At 39.0% G+C, this 18,287-nt stretch overlaps 1 protein-coding gene across 2 annotated transcripts in view; it reads right to left on the reverse strand.

Annotated features, from left to right (window-relative positions):
* Positions 1-18,287, reverse strand: part of CSMD1 (CUB and Sushi multiple domains 1) — a 2,052,675-nt gene that overhangs the window by 152,648 nt on the left and 1,881,740 nt on the right. For both annotated transcript variants that reach the window (XM_073902260.1, XM_073902259.1), the window contains 5 exons: positions 13,842-14,019; positions 11,496-11,641; positions 10,668-10,748; positions 9,283-9,396; positions 3,185-3,373 (listed from right to left, as the gene is read on the reverse strand). In XM_073902260.1, the coding sequence (XP_073758361.1) occupies positions 3,185-3,373; positions 9,283-9,396; positions 10,668-10,748; positions 11,496-11,641; positions 13,842-14,019 (708 nt within the window). The remainder of the gene's footprint in view (positions 1-3,184; positions 3,374-9,282; positions 9,397-10,667; positions 10,749-11,495; positions 11,642-13,841; positions 14,020-18,287) is intronic.

Genomic DNA, 18,287 nt, shown 5'->3' on the forward strand with positions numbered 1-18,287 from the left:
AGTAATGAGTCCACATCTGTATTTTAAAATTTTTTCAACTTTTGGTACCTTTGAAAAATTTTAAAAACTCAAGACACAGAGTCAACCTCGAATAGATAGTTAATAGAAGCCGGTGCAGCATGCCATCAACTGACATGACTTGTTGCCATGACTTGAGGTCCCTTACTGAATGAAGAGAGCTGCTTTCTTGAACACAGAAGCTGCAGTCACCTTTCCTGGCTGTCATCCACAACACCACTCTGCTGGTGAACTCAGTGCCACCTCATAGTCTTTTCCACATCATGCAGTTCCCTCCAGGGAAGCATATTATGGGGTGGGAGAATGTGGTCCTCACAGCTAGATGCAGTGCACATCTTATCGGCTTATGGGACTCGCTTTGAGAGTTGTATGTAGGATTTGTACTCATGCAAAGTGACCGAGAAACCACAACTTCACTTATTGTGTAACCCCAATCAGAGCAGAGTTAAAATTATTTAAAAACAAAAACAAACCAAAAAAACATGGAATTGTGTTACTACAAATGTATATGGTGAAGTTATACCTGTCAGTACCTCAGAGTGTGGCTGTATTTGGAAATAAGGTCTTTAAAGAGATAATTAAAGTTAAGTGAGGACCCCGGGATAAACCCTAATCCGGTAGGACTGGAGTCCTTGCACAAAGAAGAGATCAGGACACAGACACACACTGAGGGGCAGCCACCTGAGGATGTAAGGAGAGATGAGACTTCAAAGAAACCAGCCCTGCCCACACCTGCAACCCGGACTTCCCACCCCCGGGCCTGGGAGGAAATTCATTTCCATTGTTGAAGCCCCCCACCTTGGTACTTTGGGATGGCAACCCTGGTCATCAAATACAAAAAACTAGTACATTAGAGATGATCCAGGCAATCTTCAGTTTCACTGGAGCAAAGTAGGATCAGATGAAATGCTACTTCTCAGGTTCCTGGAAGATGTCCCATAAAAGGATGACCATCTTTTATAATTAAAGAAGACTATGTGTTTTGGGTGCAGGTTTTCTTGTTGTTGTTGTTGTCTAAAGAGATGATATATATTCTAAAATAAAATACCATAGGGAAATTAACCTGCACTTATGAAGTTTTAAAATGTCACTTTTCATGACAGAACTCAAGAGTAAAGCTTCAGGTATTCTTAATCCAGCAACTAATTCTTCATCACTTTCCAACTATTCTTTTTGCCTAACATGCAATAAGCTTCCTCAAGGATTTTTCTTTAAAAATACACATCCAACACAGCACGTGTAGAAGACTTAGCCATAACAGAGAGTAGTCATTTCTACACCAACATGGAAACCATGAAGTATTTTACAAGTGAACACCACAATCTTTATGTTGACACCTTTCTCAGTTGAGTTCTATAATGATTCAATTTTTTTGTTTACTTATTTTTTTTAATCGAGGAATATTCACTACTAGAGCTGTGGACAGGAATATACTCCTGGGATAATAAAGCTTAAAATCAATATTTTCAACATGTTTTTTGGCAACTCATGAGCTACAAAAGAACCACTATTTTACAGAAGACAGAGAGAGAGGTGCAATAAACATGACACTTCATGCAACAAAAATGCTAAGACTTAATAAAATATTCATGTAAAACTGTGCCCTTTCATTTTATAGACAAATCTTTGAGGTTAGAACAAAGCTAACCATGGATCTCTGGTAATTTTAACAGCAAGTGCTTTGATATTATCTCTATTACCTACTTTGTAATAGATAATGGGTATGATCCACCCATTATTTTTGGGAGATCAAACTATAAGCACTTAGGAATAAATACTGGTAATGACTCTGCTCTGTAATTGGAAGCGGGAGAAGCACTGTCAGCTAAATTCCAATCTGACTAAGGTGAACCAAGGGGACATGAACACATTTACAGCAATTATGTAAATATATTTAATTACATACAGTGTGTATAGGAATATGTATGTACATGCACACACACACACACACACACACAGACCCAGAAGTGGGCTGCTCACCTACTTTAGTTTTGTATGTCATCTAATTGACCTCAGAATCGAGTTTAACTGGTTCCTCATTGACATAAGAATACCACTTTTGTACTTGGCTAATAAATTACTTCTTTCCATCCTGAAGACTATGGAAAAAGTCTTTAGCAGTCCATGCCTGCTTTAACATACACTTAAAAATAAAAAACTTTGAATATGAAAATATTGCTCCTCAGCCCTCTGTTTCTATGTATATAAGTATGAGTTTAATTTCCAATTTAGTAGCTCATCTTAGGAAATACATAAATTGATTCATGTGGAGTCTATCCATATGAACAACTTGACTATTATGATTCATCAAGGAAGTAGAAGGCACAGAGACACACACAGAATCAATTACAGTAATTTTTTTTTTACTGAGTTGATTGTTATTTTACTGAACTCAATGACAGGTCCATCAAAACATGCAAAAGCCTTATTATTATGTACAGCCATAATTGTATCTTGGTCTAATTTTCTGGGCTATGATTATGCTTCTATACAAAGAAAAATATTAACATCATCTCCATTTCAAATTGACAATTCAACTACATACTACTTTTAAGCATGGCATTGTTCTAGTAATAAGTTTGTTAGAAATATGTAAAAATATATAACACTAGAGTTGAAAACAGTACTAACATTTGATAAGTGCATTGTACTATTTTTTAAAAGATTGCACATTAAAGACTTCTTTCTGTAGAATTTATCATCTAGAAATCTCTGTGAGCCATTATTTTTATGTAGTTCTAGTAAAATAATTGTTTATATTGATTAAAGTCCTTTAGCTCCCTTAAATTTCCTAAAATACCTTCTGAATCAATAGAATACTTAGAGAGAAAGGAAGAGCTGTGAGGTCATCTATTCTAAATTCCCACATGAAAGAATTAAATAATGGTTCAAGTTAATTCAGGACATTTTCAGAATGCATCTCTAGCATATTAATCACTTAAAAGTTGAAACATTAACAAAAGTATGTTCATGTTGCACAGACTCTTGAGACTAAACAAGTGCAAGAATAATTCATTTTCTGTTTGGGGGAGATATAATTTATCTCAAGAATATATGAAAGTCCTTGTGTAACAAAAACGTCATGATGGTGTTTTTATTACACTATGTAGAGGTCACTGGTAGGTAAAAAAAAAAAAAAAAAAAAAAAAGGAGTAAAGAAACTTACCATCAAACACTTCCAGTGCATCAAATTGCCTTTCACTTTGAAATGTATCCACAAAGATGGTGATGTTATAGTTTGGTTCCACTTTAATACTCCACGAGCATGTCTGGGAGTTAAAATAGTTGCCTGGGTAACCTGGACTGAGGATAACGCCAGAAGATTCTGTCCGGACTTCATTTGCAGGGCATTGTGCTAATGAGAAAAATACCGGTAAAAGTCTTCCTTAACAAAATGAACCTGACGTCAGTAGGAGAGTTTCTATCCCTGTATTTATAAGCCAATGGCAGTAAAGGGGGAACAATCCTACTGAACTATGGCCAAATTTAATACAGGGTACAAACCCAGCAGAACAGCCCTAAATAATAATGAGTCACATTTTACTATCACCCTATAATTTAAATGAGAATTTCATACATATATATGTGTCAGTATTTAGGGTGACTAGATAGATAGATTGATTAATTTCATTTACTGCTGAGGAAACATAGGGTCAAAGAGATTATGTCACTGACACAACTCTAGGGTAGCCAAACCTAACAAAGCTGCCAAATTGAAAAGGAACCTGGAACCTGAAAGTCTTCATCTGGAAAAGGTGGTGAAGCAATGCACTTGCCCCTGCTGATCTACCCGTTGTGAGTGAAGTGGGAAGTACAGATATAGACTGGTTAAAACCGTCATGTATCCTTCACTCTGCAGTAACTTTCTATGACTGAATTGCCCTCACACCTTATTTTAGGGCAGGTGCATTGCAGATTTGATCCTAGGATCCCATGGTTTCCCAACTCAACTATAAAGCAAGACCTCACCTTTTCAATGTAATATTACAACAACATTGTTCAATTATATACAGTAATAGAAACAATGCATTTATTTCTGCCTTTGATTATAGTTTTAATTATATTTAGGACAGTAAATTTTAAGTATTTCATTTGATTACTTGGGACTGTGATAAGAGATGAGCCAGAGAGACCTGGGCTGAAAGCCATATTGGACCTCTGGGTTGTTATAATGTCAAGTAAGAGTAGTGATTTCTAAAGGATGAATTTATCATAATGAATCATTTATCAATTTATCATTATAAATGAATCATTAAGATAGTGTGGACACACTGACATATTTTTTCCCTCCTGCTTTCCTTTTTTTCTTTATTCAACTACTTCTAAGGTAATCAAAATAAGACTGATCTGCATAGGTCTGAACATGCAAAAGAAAACCAACAGTCTCCTAATTAGTAATTTATTTCATTGATAATTTAATTATCTTTCAGAAATAATTTATTTATACAACCATTAAGAAAAAAATATCTATTGATAATGATTCAAAATTTAACAGAGATATAGCAAAACTATTTTTAAATTTTAAAGTTAAATGATCAGCTTTTCCTTCATGGAAAAGGACTTTCATTAGAGGAAATGTGTCTTATTTGTTGAATTACCTCCTTTTAATTAATTAAATTTATATTATTAATACATACATTTTGAAATAATTTCCCAAACAGATAGGCAAAGTTTACATAATATACAAAAGTTTTGATTCAAGTAACTGTCTATTAAAAGGCAATTTTTCCTTTTTTTCTTTCATTTACCTTAGTGCTCTTATTCAGATGTACCTTAAAATTTAGAAAATGTTTAGGCATTAGATTACCAATGAGGAAACATTTCATAGAACCCTTTTAATAAAGAAGTATTTTAGGTATATTTTTAAAAATATTTACAATGTTAATTAATAGTAAGTTATATAAAAAATAATTCAAACCAAAACACTCAGACTAAAGCAATTTGCTTTAGAAAGTAATTTCTTCTGTGATGGTGGTAAGATCAGTCCATGAAATATACTATGCCCTTTCAAAAATGAACATATTGGCATTTTTTAAGAGAACACAATCAAAGAAAATTAGCCTTTCTATCTGGATGCATATGTGCAGGGCCTGGAGTTTTAGAATGTCCACAGACCTGCCTTGACTTTGCAGTGAGAACCAGAGCATTTCTCTGCTCTGATGTAACCAGAGGGCAATAAAGCTACTTGTCAGGGTCATGATTAGATAAATATACACAAACACTTTCCTTCAGTCAGAAACACTACATGGGCAGGTGTTTCAACACCTGCGATGCACTGACCACCTGCCTGCCTCCTCCTGACTCAAGATGCTGCTGCCCCAGCACATTTCATTCTGTGCTATTACACTTGAGAAATGTTTAGCCCAAATCTCTGCCTACTGATTTCATCACCGCCACTATCATTATTAGGCAACACTGGAAGTTCAGATCATCTAGAAACAGGAAACTGTCCGCTAAGTTGCTGAAATCCACCTGCAGTGCTGGAGCGCATGCCAGGGTTGGAAAGGTGTGAGTGGTGATGAATCAGAAGCAAAATCTCAAGCATGGCTATTTTTATTCCCTCCATTTTCCTCAAAATGCTGCTTCTGTTGCTTAGAGAAGATGCAATGAAAATATAAGTGAAATTATTTGTTTCCTTTTTCTTACAACAAACACGTAATATGTTTTTTCCAGATATACATATTGTTTTAAAATGCACTTGAGTATGTCTCCCTGGGAGATAACGTGTTTTCGATTCATTTGTGTCTCTTGCTCGTTCTTATGTGCCTATTCCTTCTGGTCCCTTTCCATAGATTGTTGCTAGGAGCAACACCCACCCTCAGTGGGAAGGTTTCAGAGACAGCAGGCTCTCCCAGAGCCAGGCTGTTCGTTTCTCTATCAGCACTCACACTTTAAATACAGCCTGCATCTCTGCAGGGGACACTGGATAACCCCCACTATGGGAAGCATCTGTTTGAAGTTCCCATCAAAGACACCTCTGAAGGAACGTGCCTCTCTGAGACATTCACCTGAGTTTTGAGTCACCACACGTCTCCACAAAGCTATTCCTTTAGCTTATTTTTGAAGAAAAATGAAATGTGAGGCTTAAAACCAAAGCATATTATTTAATGCATCTTGCCGGGCTTCAGCAAAAGTAATGCAGTCAAACACTGGGATTTATAAATAATTAAAACTAATTCTTAAAAGCACCTACAGGTCCCAGAGACTTGTGAAAAGAGAACTCTAAAAACAGATGGGAAAACTGTCCCCTGGCGCCCTTGAGGTGTGTGTTACGGTTATGCTTGAGCTTTCCAAGAAGTGCTCATTATTTGAAGGGCACTGGTTGTCTTTGGTGTTCACTGAAAATGTATGTTTCTTATTTTTAAGAAATTGATTGATTGGCTGTATAAAAATTCTTACACTCCAATTCCAGGGCCCAGAAGCTCCTGTGCTGAGACCCCTTCCAGACCCTGTACCTGTACCTCCTCATCTGATTGTTCATCTGAACCCCTTATATAATAAAGGGTACAGATTAGAATTCTTTACAATACTATATTTACAATGCTAAATGTAAGTAAATGCTTCCCTAGGTTACGTGAGCTCTTCTAGCATAGGATAAAATCCAAAGAGGGGATCATGAGTGCTTCTGATCTATAGCAGGTCAGTCAGAAGCACAAGTGACAACTGGCTTTGTGACTGGCCTCCGAAATGGGAGCAGTCTTTGAGGACTGCGCCCTTAACCTGTGAGGTCGGACACTGTCTCCAGGTAGAGAGTGTCAGAATTGATTTCAATGGCAGGGCACTCAGCCTGGGTTCAGAGAGAACGGGAGAATTGCTTGGTGGTGTTGGAAGACATTCCAAACCCTCACTCAGTGTTTTCTAAATTAAGATGAGCATCCAATGAGGTATATCTGCATAGGATGCTAACTTTTAAGGAACAATTTGCTCTCATTTTTCCCAAGGAACAATCACCCTAAAAATGTGACAGTTTTCAAAGCAGAACTTAGGAGGACTCATAACTCACATAAGTTTCCACCATTAATTTATCAGGGGATTGCCCACTCCCTCCCCTTGAGCCCAACCAAATAATAGAAAGTACTGGAAAAAGATTATCATTAAATGATTATTTGAAAGAAGACATCTGAGCCCCTAGTTCCTTTTCTTAAAGAATGTATTTAGGGAATGGCACCTAAGATGACTCTCAGTTTGACTTAAACATTATTTATTCCTGAATGGAAACAGGAGAGAACTATGTTGTCCTCTGTAGTAACTGCTGGGGGTTCAGGAGGACATGGGAACCTTGGTCTGAGTAGAGAGAATGTGTCTTGTTAGCAGAATCCTCCCTGCAACCCTGTGTGAAAGCCAAGTAATTTAGAGAATGATGCTCATGTTGTGCTGATTTACTCTGTTCCCAGACTATCATGAATTAATTTCATTTAAATAAAAACAAGGTTAATCTTGGGGATAGCCAACATAATAAAGTAATTTTACCTCTTTTTGAAGTAGCATATTTAATAAATATGTATGCCTTTCTTCACTATTCAGCTAAGACCACCCTTGCCTGAAATCATCTATGCTGAGAAATGTAAGTCTCTGTTTGTTGGAATTAAGATGTGCCCTAAAAATGTGGTTTTACCTCGGGTAATTTTTATGTCAAATGGAAAAAGATGAACATTTTATATCCCCTTGCACCTTGAGGGAAAAAATCCACTGTAGATGGTTGTTGCTGATGTAACATGGTACAGACACACTTATTTTTCCAAAAAGGAATGACTCAGTCTCCTGACTTAGCACCCCGTGCGGTGCCCCAGCTTTGAGTGAGGCAGGTGTGAGGCAGAGTGTCAGTGACTTCCAGAAATGTGTGGGTCCTCTGAGCAGTTAGTGCAGCCAGCAGACCAAAGAGGGTATACTCCTGAGAGGGTGGTCTTTGCCCACACCCATCTGCACTCCCAGAGCTACAATTTGAATGTAATGTTTCTTAGAATTAGTCTGAGTTATCATGGTTATTTAAGACTCCTGCATTCCAGATTTTCTTCAGATGTTGGAAATTGTCTCCTTCTCCCTGGATGACTAGGATTCTGCCTCATTCATAATGAGAATGCAGGAAGTGAGCACACATTCTAAACTAATCCATTCAAGGGTGGGAACACTTTTAAAGTCAATACTAGTGCAATACAAAGGAAACTGCCTCTTAATAGGGCAGATAATTAACATTATAAAACACTTAGAATAATTCATTTAATATTCTCTGCATCTTTACAAAAGTCCTCTAAATAAGGCAGATCAACCACCCTCCTTACACTGGATGCCCAAGGGATTAATGATTTACCTGCAGTCACTTGGGAGTCTAGACTGAGTCACTGGGTCTTCTCTTCCTAAATTTTGGGAACTTTTATGTGCTTCATGATCCCTGATGAATAATAATATTCAAATTCCTTGAAAGGGGGGTGCTCCCATTCTTTAAATGAATTGAATGTTTATTGTGATTTTGAAGTCACAAAATCAAAACTATTCTAATTTGGAAAACTTTGATTGACCAAATACCATGACACTTCTGTCTTATATTGAGCCATTTTAGCTTATTTATATTTTTTCCAGTTTTTTTTTCCTCCCAATACTACTTGAGATTGGAGACTTTCAAATATTTTTAAAGTGATCTAATTTTACTCCAATCAGTTGAATCAATAGATTCAATCTCAAATCTTGTGCTATTGTATATTTTCTGTTATTGCATATGCTCTATGTATTTTAAAGACATGTGAATATATGAAATATGTGCATCTATTGTATGCAACCTATGTGCATTTCAATGATTATAAATTTTACAGAAAAAATAGTAAACACTAGATAATTTTATGCATACTAATGTATTTAGAGGGAAGTGTAGTGATGCCTGTAATTTGCCTTGAAATGCATCAAAAGTAACAGATTAATGGATAGATGGAAAGACAACAGACACATGACTAAGAACATATATATAGTAATTAATGGTGGGACCTAGGTGGTAGATATTCAGATGGTTATTTCTTAAATTATTTCAACTTAGACATATGTTTGAAAATTTCCTGGTAAACTTTTGGGAAAAAGAAAGACCTCTTATTTGATATTCCTTTGATTTGTATTGTAGAGATAACTAAAGGAGAAAGATTATTAGGTATTTCTGTTAGCAGGTAATCTTAATTGCACCGATTCAATTCAGAGCTATACAAAAAACACATAGACCAATACGAGTCATACAATTTTCCATGATGAACAAGCGTGTGTGTAGGACCAAGCTGTGCATACCTTCACACGTTGGGAGAGAACCTTCAAACTGCAACTGGGCACTGAGCTTGCAGGTCAGTGTGTCTGTCCCAGACAGCGTGTAGCCCGGATGGCACTGGTACTTCACAAAATCCCCTGAAAGAGCCAACACAGCACACCTGGGATTATATTCCTATGACCCACAAGAGTGTGTGAACGTACAAAACATAGAGAAGACCACATACCAAATGAAGTCAGTGAGCAAACCACTTCTGAACCCACGTTGGTGTTCATTTTTAGTTTGTTCAATCAAAGGGGACTATTTTCACTTCTTGACTTATAAAAATGCTATCTTCACTGATACCAGCACAGGTTATGTGGCAGGTTTTTTCATAGACTGATGGATCTATGGTCCTGCCCTTTCCCCCAGGATTACAATTCCAAAAAAGAAGGCAAATTGGGATTGCTTGGGATTTAAGGATGTAGCATAGAATGGCTTTAATGCGTCCAGAGAGGGCTAACCTGTGACCTTGGCCTAATTAGCACAATGTTCCCATTAACAGAGCCATTATGAATACAGCAGAAATTGGGTCACATGGTTTGCCCAGTCTGAAACATGGGGTGAGAACAGAATGCTGTATTTGTAGCCGAGACAGAGAAATCCTGGGTCACAGTAATTATACCACAAACATATGCCATGGCTAGTGACCTGATGATTACTTAATGAAACTCTCCATTAATATAGAATGATAAAGCAGAATTTCTAAATATTATCATTACATATACTCACCAATTACATCCCAGTTTCAATGAAAGGTCAAAGTTTTACTCATCATTATTTTAGCTACAAATGATTAAGTCCTTCTAGTGCATGAACATGCTTTTCTAACTAAACACAAATATCGGGGCATCTGGATGGCTCAGTTGTTAAGCATCTGCCTTCGGCCCGGGTCATGATCCCAGGATCCTGGGATCGAGTCCTGCATCAAGGTCCCTGCTCAGCGGGAAGCCTGCTTCTCCCTCTCCCACTCCCCCTGCTTGTGTTCCCTCTCTCTCTCTCTCTGTCTCTGTCAAATAAATAAATAAAATCTTTAAAAAACTAAAATAAACACAAATATCCATTTAAGTCTGTCCCTGAAAACTTTATTTAAAAGAAAAATACAAGCTAGCAAATGTTTGTGGGAGGGGAGCAGGGGTGGGTGAGGTGACAATGTGCTCAAAATGACAGAAGCAAAGTTCAAATGGCAAAAAACACACATAATGGAGATGGAGGAAGAAAAACATGTTTTCGATATATGAACTCCCTAGCAACGCTTTAGAATATTCTGACAAATACTTATTTACTCATGTGAGTAACTATTGCAGTGAGGGGTGGGTATTAAAAAAGTTGGGTTGAGCTAATGGTTTTGTAACAAAGAACACATTACCTATTTCAAAATCCTCATCCTCAATAAGCATTTCTGCCTGTGGAACTGCAGGGGGAGGCTGGCATTTCTTCAGCTGAAATGCTAAAGGGTTTATGGAAAAAAACAAACTCAATTACATTTGCTGAATAAACAAAATTATTAAAAAAACATTCTGCTTCTGTTGTTTTAATGCTTAGGTATACTGCAATGTCTCTATTTGTAAATCATTGTTTTATAAAATTCTCAAGCTTACAGGATTATTTCATGCCAAAGAATATATAAAGTCGAAGGGAAAAAGGGTACAGTCTTCAAAATTATGACATTTAAATAAAACCACTTGACATAATTTGGAGATGCTGGAAGAGAAATGTTCACCCGTGGCCTGGTGCCAGGTCCATATTTACGTTTGCTGAGGTTCCTCTCTGCACCCCATGCTGAGGACTTCCACGGGTGCAGTTTTCACGAGATAGAAGGGACTGATACACTTTTCTCCAAATTATTGATTTTCAAAATCATTAAATTTCCTGTTGCCTCCTCCATAATTCCATGGCATTTGCTATGTTGGCTCCTCTGGAGACAGACACAGGAAATCTGGGAAAGGTACTAAATTTATTTCCAGGGCCTCCACATCAGAGTTTCATTTGCAACAAACTTGTCCTGGAATGAGTGCAAGTGTGCCACACAGCACCATCAAATACCATTAGCAACAGAGGAGCCCCACAGGAGGCCCTGCCATCAAATGTAAGGAAGTCCCAGAAGGCTCTCACTGGGGAGGAGGCATATGTCAACACTACCAGGAGAACCAAAAGGAATTCTCTGCCTTAATCAACGAGGTGAGAATGCACTGACCATGAAAGTTGAGAACAAAGAAGCCTCCATTTGAAAAGTCACTGTGGAACTTGAGCAGGACTTGGTTGGTGGAGCTATACGCCGTTTCCAGGGCTGTGTTGCCACTGAAAACTCCCAGCTGAGGTGAATTCTGATCAGGCCCATCCCTAGAAAAAGAGAGAAGTTTGAGGAGAAAGTTCCTAATTACAGCTGAAACTAACAATCATTTTCTTCTGACACGTAGCTTCATCCTGGCCTGAGCAGCTTGGTCTGAGGTCGGGCTCCAGGGGACCGAGCTGGTGCTCACACCTGGAGACTTGGGGCTGACTTCTACTCACCCCACTGCGGACCTTTTCAGAGCCATCACAGAGACACATTCATCCTGACTCTAGTGACTATTCACCATGTATCAGCTGCCTTTCATATGTCCATGTTTGAAAGTCTAAATTCAACAGTGTCTCTTTAATTATGGGTGAAATTTATGGAGCTCTTGCTACTGAAGTAAAAGGTTTTCAAGAATTTATTAAAAGGAAACAAGAGTGCAAAGGTCGAGTCACTGGCCCCAGGATAGGAAAGTAAGACTTAGTTGCACTTTCAACCACTCTTGGAGTGAAAGTTTCAGCCACTCATTCAGAAATTTTCAGCATCAATGAGGTCACATGGATGGTCTCCAGCTGAGCTGCCCCCACCCAACATAAGGTATTCTGCATGATGAGACCTCCTGCCCTACCCCCCTCAGGGAAGGTGACCTTCCCTGAAACAATCCTTTCTCTTACTAGTAATTTCTTGTTCCACCCTGCTTCCTATAAAAACCTTCCATTGTGTACATCTAACTCCTCAGAGTTTCTCTCTACTTGCCAGATGGCATGTTACCCGATTCATGAACCACTAAATAAAGCCAAAAAGATCTTCCAAATTAACTCAGTTGAATTTTTGTGTTTTTAACAAACTGAATAAAATATTACCCTCTTGTGAACACTGCGTTTAGAAATATCAAGATGTTTAATGTCACAAAGTTGACAAGACTTTACGGTCTCTCTTTTCGTTAGTGTTCTGACAATAGACTACTTTGTTAATTATGAAGAGCTTTTGCTTCTACCTGCTAAATCTATACATTAATCCAGGTGAAACGGCCGATAGTACAATGTTGTGGTTTTTGTTTTGCCTTGCTTTTGAAAGAGCAGCTTCAGGATCAATTTAATATTTCAAGTTCCCCATTCCTCCTCATTCCCTCAGCCGTTGGTTCGGCCATTATCTCCTCCCTCCAAGAGTTATTTCTACAGCCTCAAAACCAGCCTCCTTTCTTGCCCTCACTTGATACATTTCCCACAAAAATGAGACTGGGAATTCTTCAGCTAAGGTGATTCCCTTCCTGAAACCCTGGCAAATCCTAATTGCTCTTAGAACTAAACCTGGGATCTTTCACACGATTTATAAGCTCCTGTATTCTCTGTCCCGCTCACCTGGACTCCCATAAGACCCATTCCTGACATCTTCCAATACCCTGAAATCACCCTGTCCCCTTGCTTTGCAGGCTTTCCAGTACCCAGAATGACCCTTAAACTTTACACCAACTTTCTACACCAACTTCCCAATATACACACACATGCATACCGCATGGTTACCTGCCATTAGTCCATAGTTTTCATGGCAGTTTATGCTGGCTGCACATCCTGCTCTTCAAGCCTGGGTTAAGGCTCCTCACCTTTTCACCTCCTCACACCCCATCGGTCCTCCCTCCTTCTCGCAACATAGTATCACAGAGGACTTGTCAATCTCTGTGTCCCCTATAACCTCTCACTTCCAAAAGCAAAGGTAGGATAGTCATTCCCATAGACATGAAAATGTAGCCAAGGATCACATGAGTAACTTACCCAAGGCCACATGACTCATTGGAAAGAGAACCAGAACCCAAATCCCGAGCCCTGATTGCTGGCTCAGTATTACTTCCTACACATCATATGGAAGGGCAGTCCTGCCACATTTCCAAAGGATGGCAGGAGGGCTGTGTGTAATTATCTCTTCAAAATTTCCAGAAGCACCGAATTCTTATCTTGGCAAAGATTCCTGACCAACTTTTATTTTAGAAAAAAAAGAAAAATCACACTTAAAAATGTAAAATACAATAATGTTGTGATAATCTGCCTTCAGAGTAGTCCCAAATTTGTCTACCACGTAACAAATCTCAAACATGTCACATGACGTTTATTCTCTATACTGCTGGATTTCATTGGAAAATTTCCTTTCCAATATCTACCTAAAAATGTCACTTCTTAATATGTAATCTGACATAAAAGCCCCATGTCAGTGGTTGCAAGAATGGTGTAGCACAATCACAGATCAGTCTATATGGAAAGGGTCTCCTACCAAACAGCAATGTAATCATTCACAGCTTCCGTCTGTAGCAAGGTGAAGTTGATGTAGACCCCATGGCCAGGAGGGACGGTGATAAGCCAAATGCAGTCCTTCAAAATTGGGTACTCGTCTGGAAATCCAGGGGAATAAATGGTACCATTCTGAGATGTTACATTATATCCACAAGGAGCTAAAAAGGAAGCAAAGAAAATTAAGCCCTATACAGTCAACTTTGGAAAAGACACAGTTAAGTATTTCTAAGTCTCTAAAGTCCCTTTGCCAAAATTTTCCTTATGAGAAATAATTGTGAAATATTTCTCAGTTACTACTTTGTCAAAGTAATTCCTCTAAAGTCTTAAAACCTTAGAAGAATTATACTTCTAAACTAAGTTATCTAAGTTCAATTTAATATATTCTCCACTCAAAATCCCTTCAAGATAAAGTCATTCCCATAAAAAAAAAAGGCCCTTACTCAGTCACCCAGTTACTATTTTATGTGACCAAGCTGATAATCCATTGCATGCTGTGACATGAAGGATTATGTGGTAATTATGCATATATATCATGGAAATTTTCTTGTTGTTTTATGTGAGATTTCTAAAACCTATTTAAACTGCCTGAAAGAGTAGCATCCAAGTCTTTTTGCCTAAAACAAAAATATTATCAATTCTTGGCAGATCTATACCTGAAGAAATGAGATAAAATTATATATGTGGTGTTTTCTTGAAGCACTTCCTCGTCTCAACAGCTTTCAACTCTGCAAAGACTCACAATCCCTAATCAGCCTGTGTTTATTTTACTTAATGAACTGGCATTCTCTGTTGCCATGGCAATTATTTTGTCTTATCTACGGAAAAATGAAGAGACTATATATTAGCAGAATAATCTGAGATGCATTATTACACTCAGAGAGTGGGACGACACATCAAAGTCATAAATGACTGGGCTTTTTAATCAACCAAAATCCCATAGAGGTGGTCTGAGTGCCTGCTACTAGCATGAATCTTTTGGAGCTTTCAAAGACTTGTCATGAAAGGTGTCGAGTTTAGGTGGAGAAAACAGGCCAAACTACATTGTAAAACAAGGGAAACAAACGTCTGAATACAAAATAGTGAGCGACGACATGCTACAAGGCAGTATATGGTACGCTGCTGTGTTGATCATATAGATGCATACGTATTTCAAAGGAGGTAGAGAATGTTCCAGTGTAAAATAGATTGAACCCAGGCCAGGTTTTGGATAGAGTCATTAGAAGAAGGGGCCGTGGAGAACATTTTAGAAATGTTATGTCATGAGTATTGATAAGTGGGGTTTGGAGGCTGCCAAACTTTGCTTTGTGAACTAGCAGAGCAAAGCACAGGGACAACTATAATCTGTAAAATGGGGCCATGATCTAGGCGGCAGTCACTGAGCTACTTGTATGTCCGGAAGATGTCATACTTTCTCTCACCTCCAAAGTTCATGCAAATATTCACTCTGCTTGAAAAGTTCAAAGGCTTTTCTCCTACTCTGCTGCCAGGGTGAGCTGATCCTTTCTTCAAAACTCAACTCAAATGTTACTTCCCCCTTGAAGGCGGCTTGGCTCTGGATGGCCACATTTGTTCACCTGTCTCATGGTTATAATTGGCTGCCAGCTATTCTCACCATTAGATGGTCAGTGGCTAGAAGTCAGTGACGGTGCTCCTTTTCACCTCTACCCACAACCCACTTTCATGAATCCCCAGTGCCTAGCTCGTATCACAATAAATAAGAGACAATAAATAATTGATGAATTAAAAATGAGTAAGACAGTCACCACAAAATATTTTCGTAATGAATGTAGTGAAGCAAGTGGGCTGACACATCTTATGTGGACTTGAGGTTATTCATTTGCTATTGACTTATAATCTATAATCCCCAAGACTTCCCTTGTGCATTTTGACCTTTCGAGTTGAATCTTATAATTGTATGACCACATTATATATAGGAGCACCCTTCCCAGTGGTGAAAAAAACACAACAAAACAAACAAAAAGATGGTACCCATCTCTTCAAGGGCAAAAGAAACAATATGGTGATTTTCTTGCGAGGACAGATTGCTGGCTTCTGGTGTTCTTTATGTTACTTAACATCTCTAGGACAGTAAGCATGGCAATCCTTGCCATGATTTATGTATGATATTCAAATAACAAGTCCACCATTTACTTATTCAAGGAGTATTTACTGAGAGTCTATCATGGACCAGGACATGTGGGGTTAGAGTGGGGGACAGAGCAGAGAACCACAGAGACCTTTGGATCTTACTGTGTAGTGATGAGAAAGGTACCAAGCAAATGCTAAGTGAGTATAAAAGTCAACTTGCGTAAGTACAGTGAGGGAAAGAACAAACACAAGCTAATAACATTCCATGAATGCACATAAAATTCTTCAAGGCAAATGTTGCTGTGTCGTCTAGAGAGGAGAAAAGAGGATCCTAAGAAAAATGAGAGAAAGTTTCCTTCACCACATCCCCTGACCTGTCTGCGATCCCAGAGAAGGCTTTTCCCTCATTGCTGTGGCCCCACAGGCATATTTAGGTTTCCATGTCTGGGGGGAATGTCACTTGAAGTCCACAGAGCCTGTGGATGTGGGATCTAACTCAGCATGACGTGGATCCTGAGGTGGAGATCAATCCTGAAGCTGCTCTGAGGGGCATCTAGTCGCAGGATGATCCGTGCACCACAGCCGAGCGGGCACCACGCAGCTCCTCACTGTCTGCCTGGGAGCCTGGTCACAGCAGGACAAGGAAGGCCACCAGCTGGACAGGAGAGAGCCCATCAGCGTACTGTGCACTACACTTCACAATCGGAAGGGACATGGGTGTCAGACCCTCCTCCACTTCAGGGAGCCAAAGAGTCAAAAGACACATAGTCATTCATATATCTGTGAATGTACACTGTGATATTGTGATTTATAATAAGAAATACATATTCGGTGTTCCTCCCTGTTCTTGGCACAGGGTTCGGGAAACCTTGGATAAAAGCTAAGTGATAAAAGAGATAAAGGTATCCTTTATTATTCATAACAAGACCCTTTCAACCACACCTGAGCTTACCTTAATAAGGTGACTAGGAAAGCATCCGAGGATGGGGCTGGTTGCCAGGGGAACCAAACAAGTAATCGAGGATTGGAAATTTCAGCCCCATCCCTAACCTCCAGGGAATGGGAGGAGCTGGAGGTCAAGTTAATCACCACTGGCCAGAGATTTAATCATCATGCCTCTGTAATGAAGACTCCATAAAAACCCCAAAGGATGGGGTCTGGAGAACTTCTGGGTTGGTGAATGCTTGAGGAGCCGGGAGGATGGTTCACTTGGAGAGAATACGACCCTCTGCTCACCTTTCAACACACCTTGCCCTCTGCATTTTTTCCATCTGACTGTTCCTGAGTTATATCCTCTGTAATCTTGTAAGTAAAATGTTTTCCTGGGTTCTGTGAGTTGCTCTAGTAAATTCATCCAGTAGGAGGAGGGAGTCATGGAGACTTCTGCTTTATAGCCAGTCAATGAGGAGCACAGGTGACAATCTGGACTTGGGATTGGCATCCGAATTAGGTCAGGGGCAGCCTTGTGAGACTGGGAGTTTCACCTGTGGGATCAGAAGCTCTCCTCATGGAGGCTATCCGGCAGTGTCGCAGAATTGCTGTTGTAGGAAAAAGGCACCCACTGGTGGCCGGGAGGGTCAGAGTGAATGTTGTCTGTAACTTTACACGGATGCATGTTAAGAATAGGTTGTGAGAAAGGACTGCTGTGTGAAGCACAATTAATGAAAAAAGTTCTCAGGTTATTTCTGTAGTGTTTCTCCAGAGAAAAATACATACGTGAAGATAATTAAGTTGTCCACTTCCATCAAATTCTAGAGCCAGCAATAGCTACACTGAATATGATGGAGGTGCTGTCTTACCATAGAGTCTCATTCAATGTGAAGTTTATTCAGTGCCTATTTATATGTAAAAAGCCTTCCTCCCCATCCTCACTTCCCACCCCACTCCACGTGGTACCACTACCTAAAAGTATCACTGTGGATTCTATTGACTTCACCGTTGTTTGAGAACATGAAACTTTTAGGTGGCTCATACAAAAAGTGATGGGTGTATCTCACCAATTCCTGCTCATGTGAAGCCAGAGCCAGAAGATACTGGAAGATGAGCTGGTGGGCATGGTGGACATCAGCACAGGGAGGTAGAGACTCACTGTCACTTCATTCTACCTGGGGCTAGACTTGGAAAAATCAAGGAGCGCCCACACATGTCCTTATTGTGATTTTTCTCCATTTAAACATGTACAAAGTGACTGTCTCTGAATTGAGATGGATAGAAAGAGCTTAACTGATTTCAATCAGAAATTAAATTTTAAAAACCCTAAATATCCACTAGGACAGTTATAGATAATTTATAGATGGTTTTCTCCAGGATTATATTAAGATTTCTGCCTAACTTTTAA

This window comes from Callorhinus ursinus, unplaced genomic scaffold (genome assembly GCF_003265705.2).
Source record: "Callorhinus ursinus isolate GAN/ISIS: 27379988/994484 unplaced genomic scaffold, GSC_fseal_2.0 scaffold17, whole genome shotgun sequence".
Classification (NCBI taxonomy): Eukaryota; Metazoa; Chordata; class Mammalia; order Carnivora; family Otariidae; genus Callorhinus; species Callorhinus ursinus.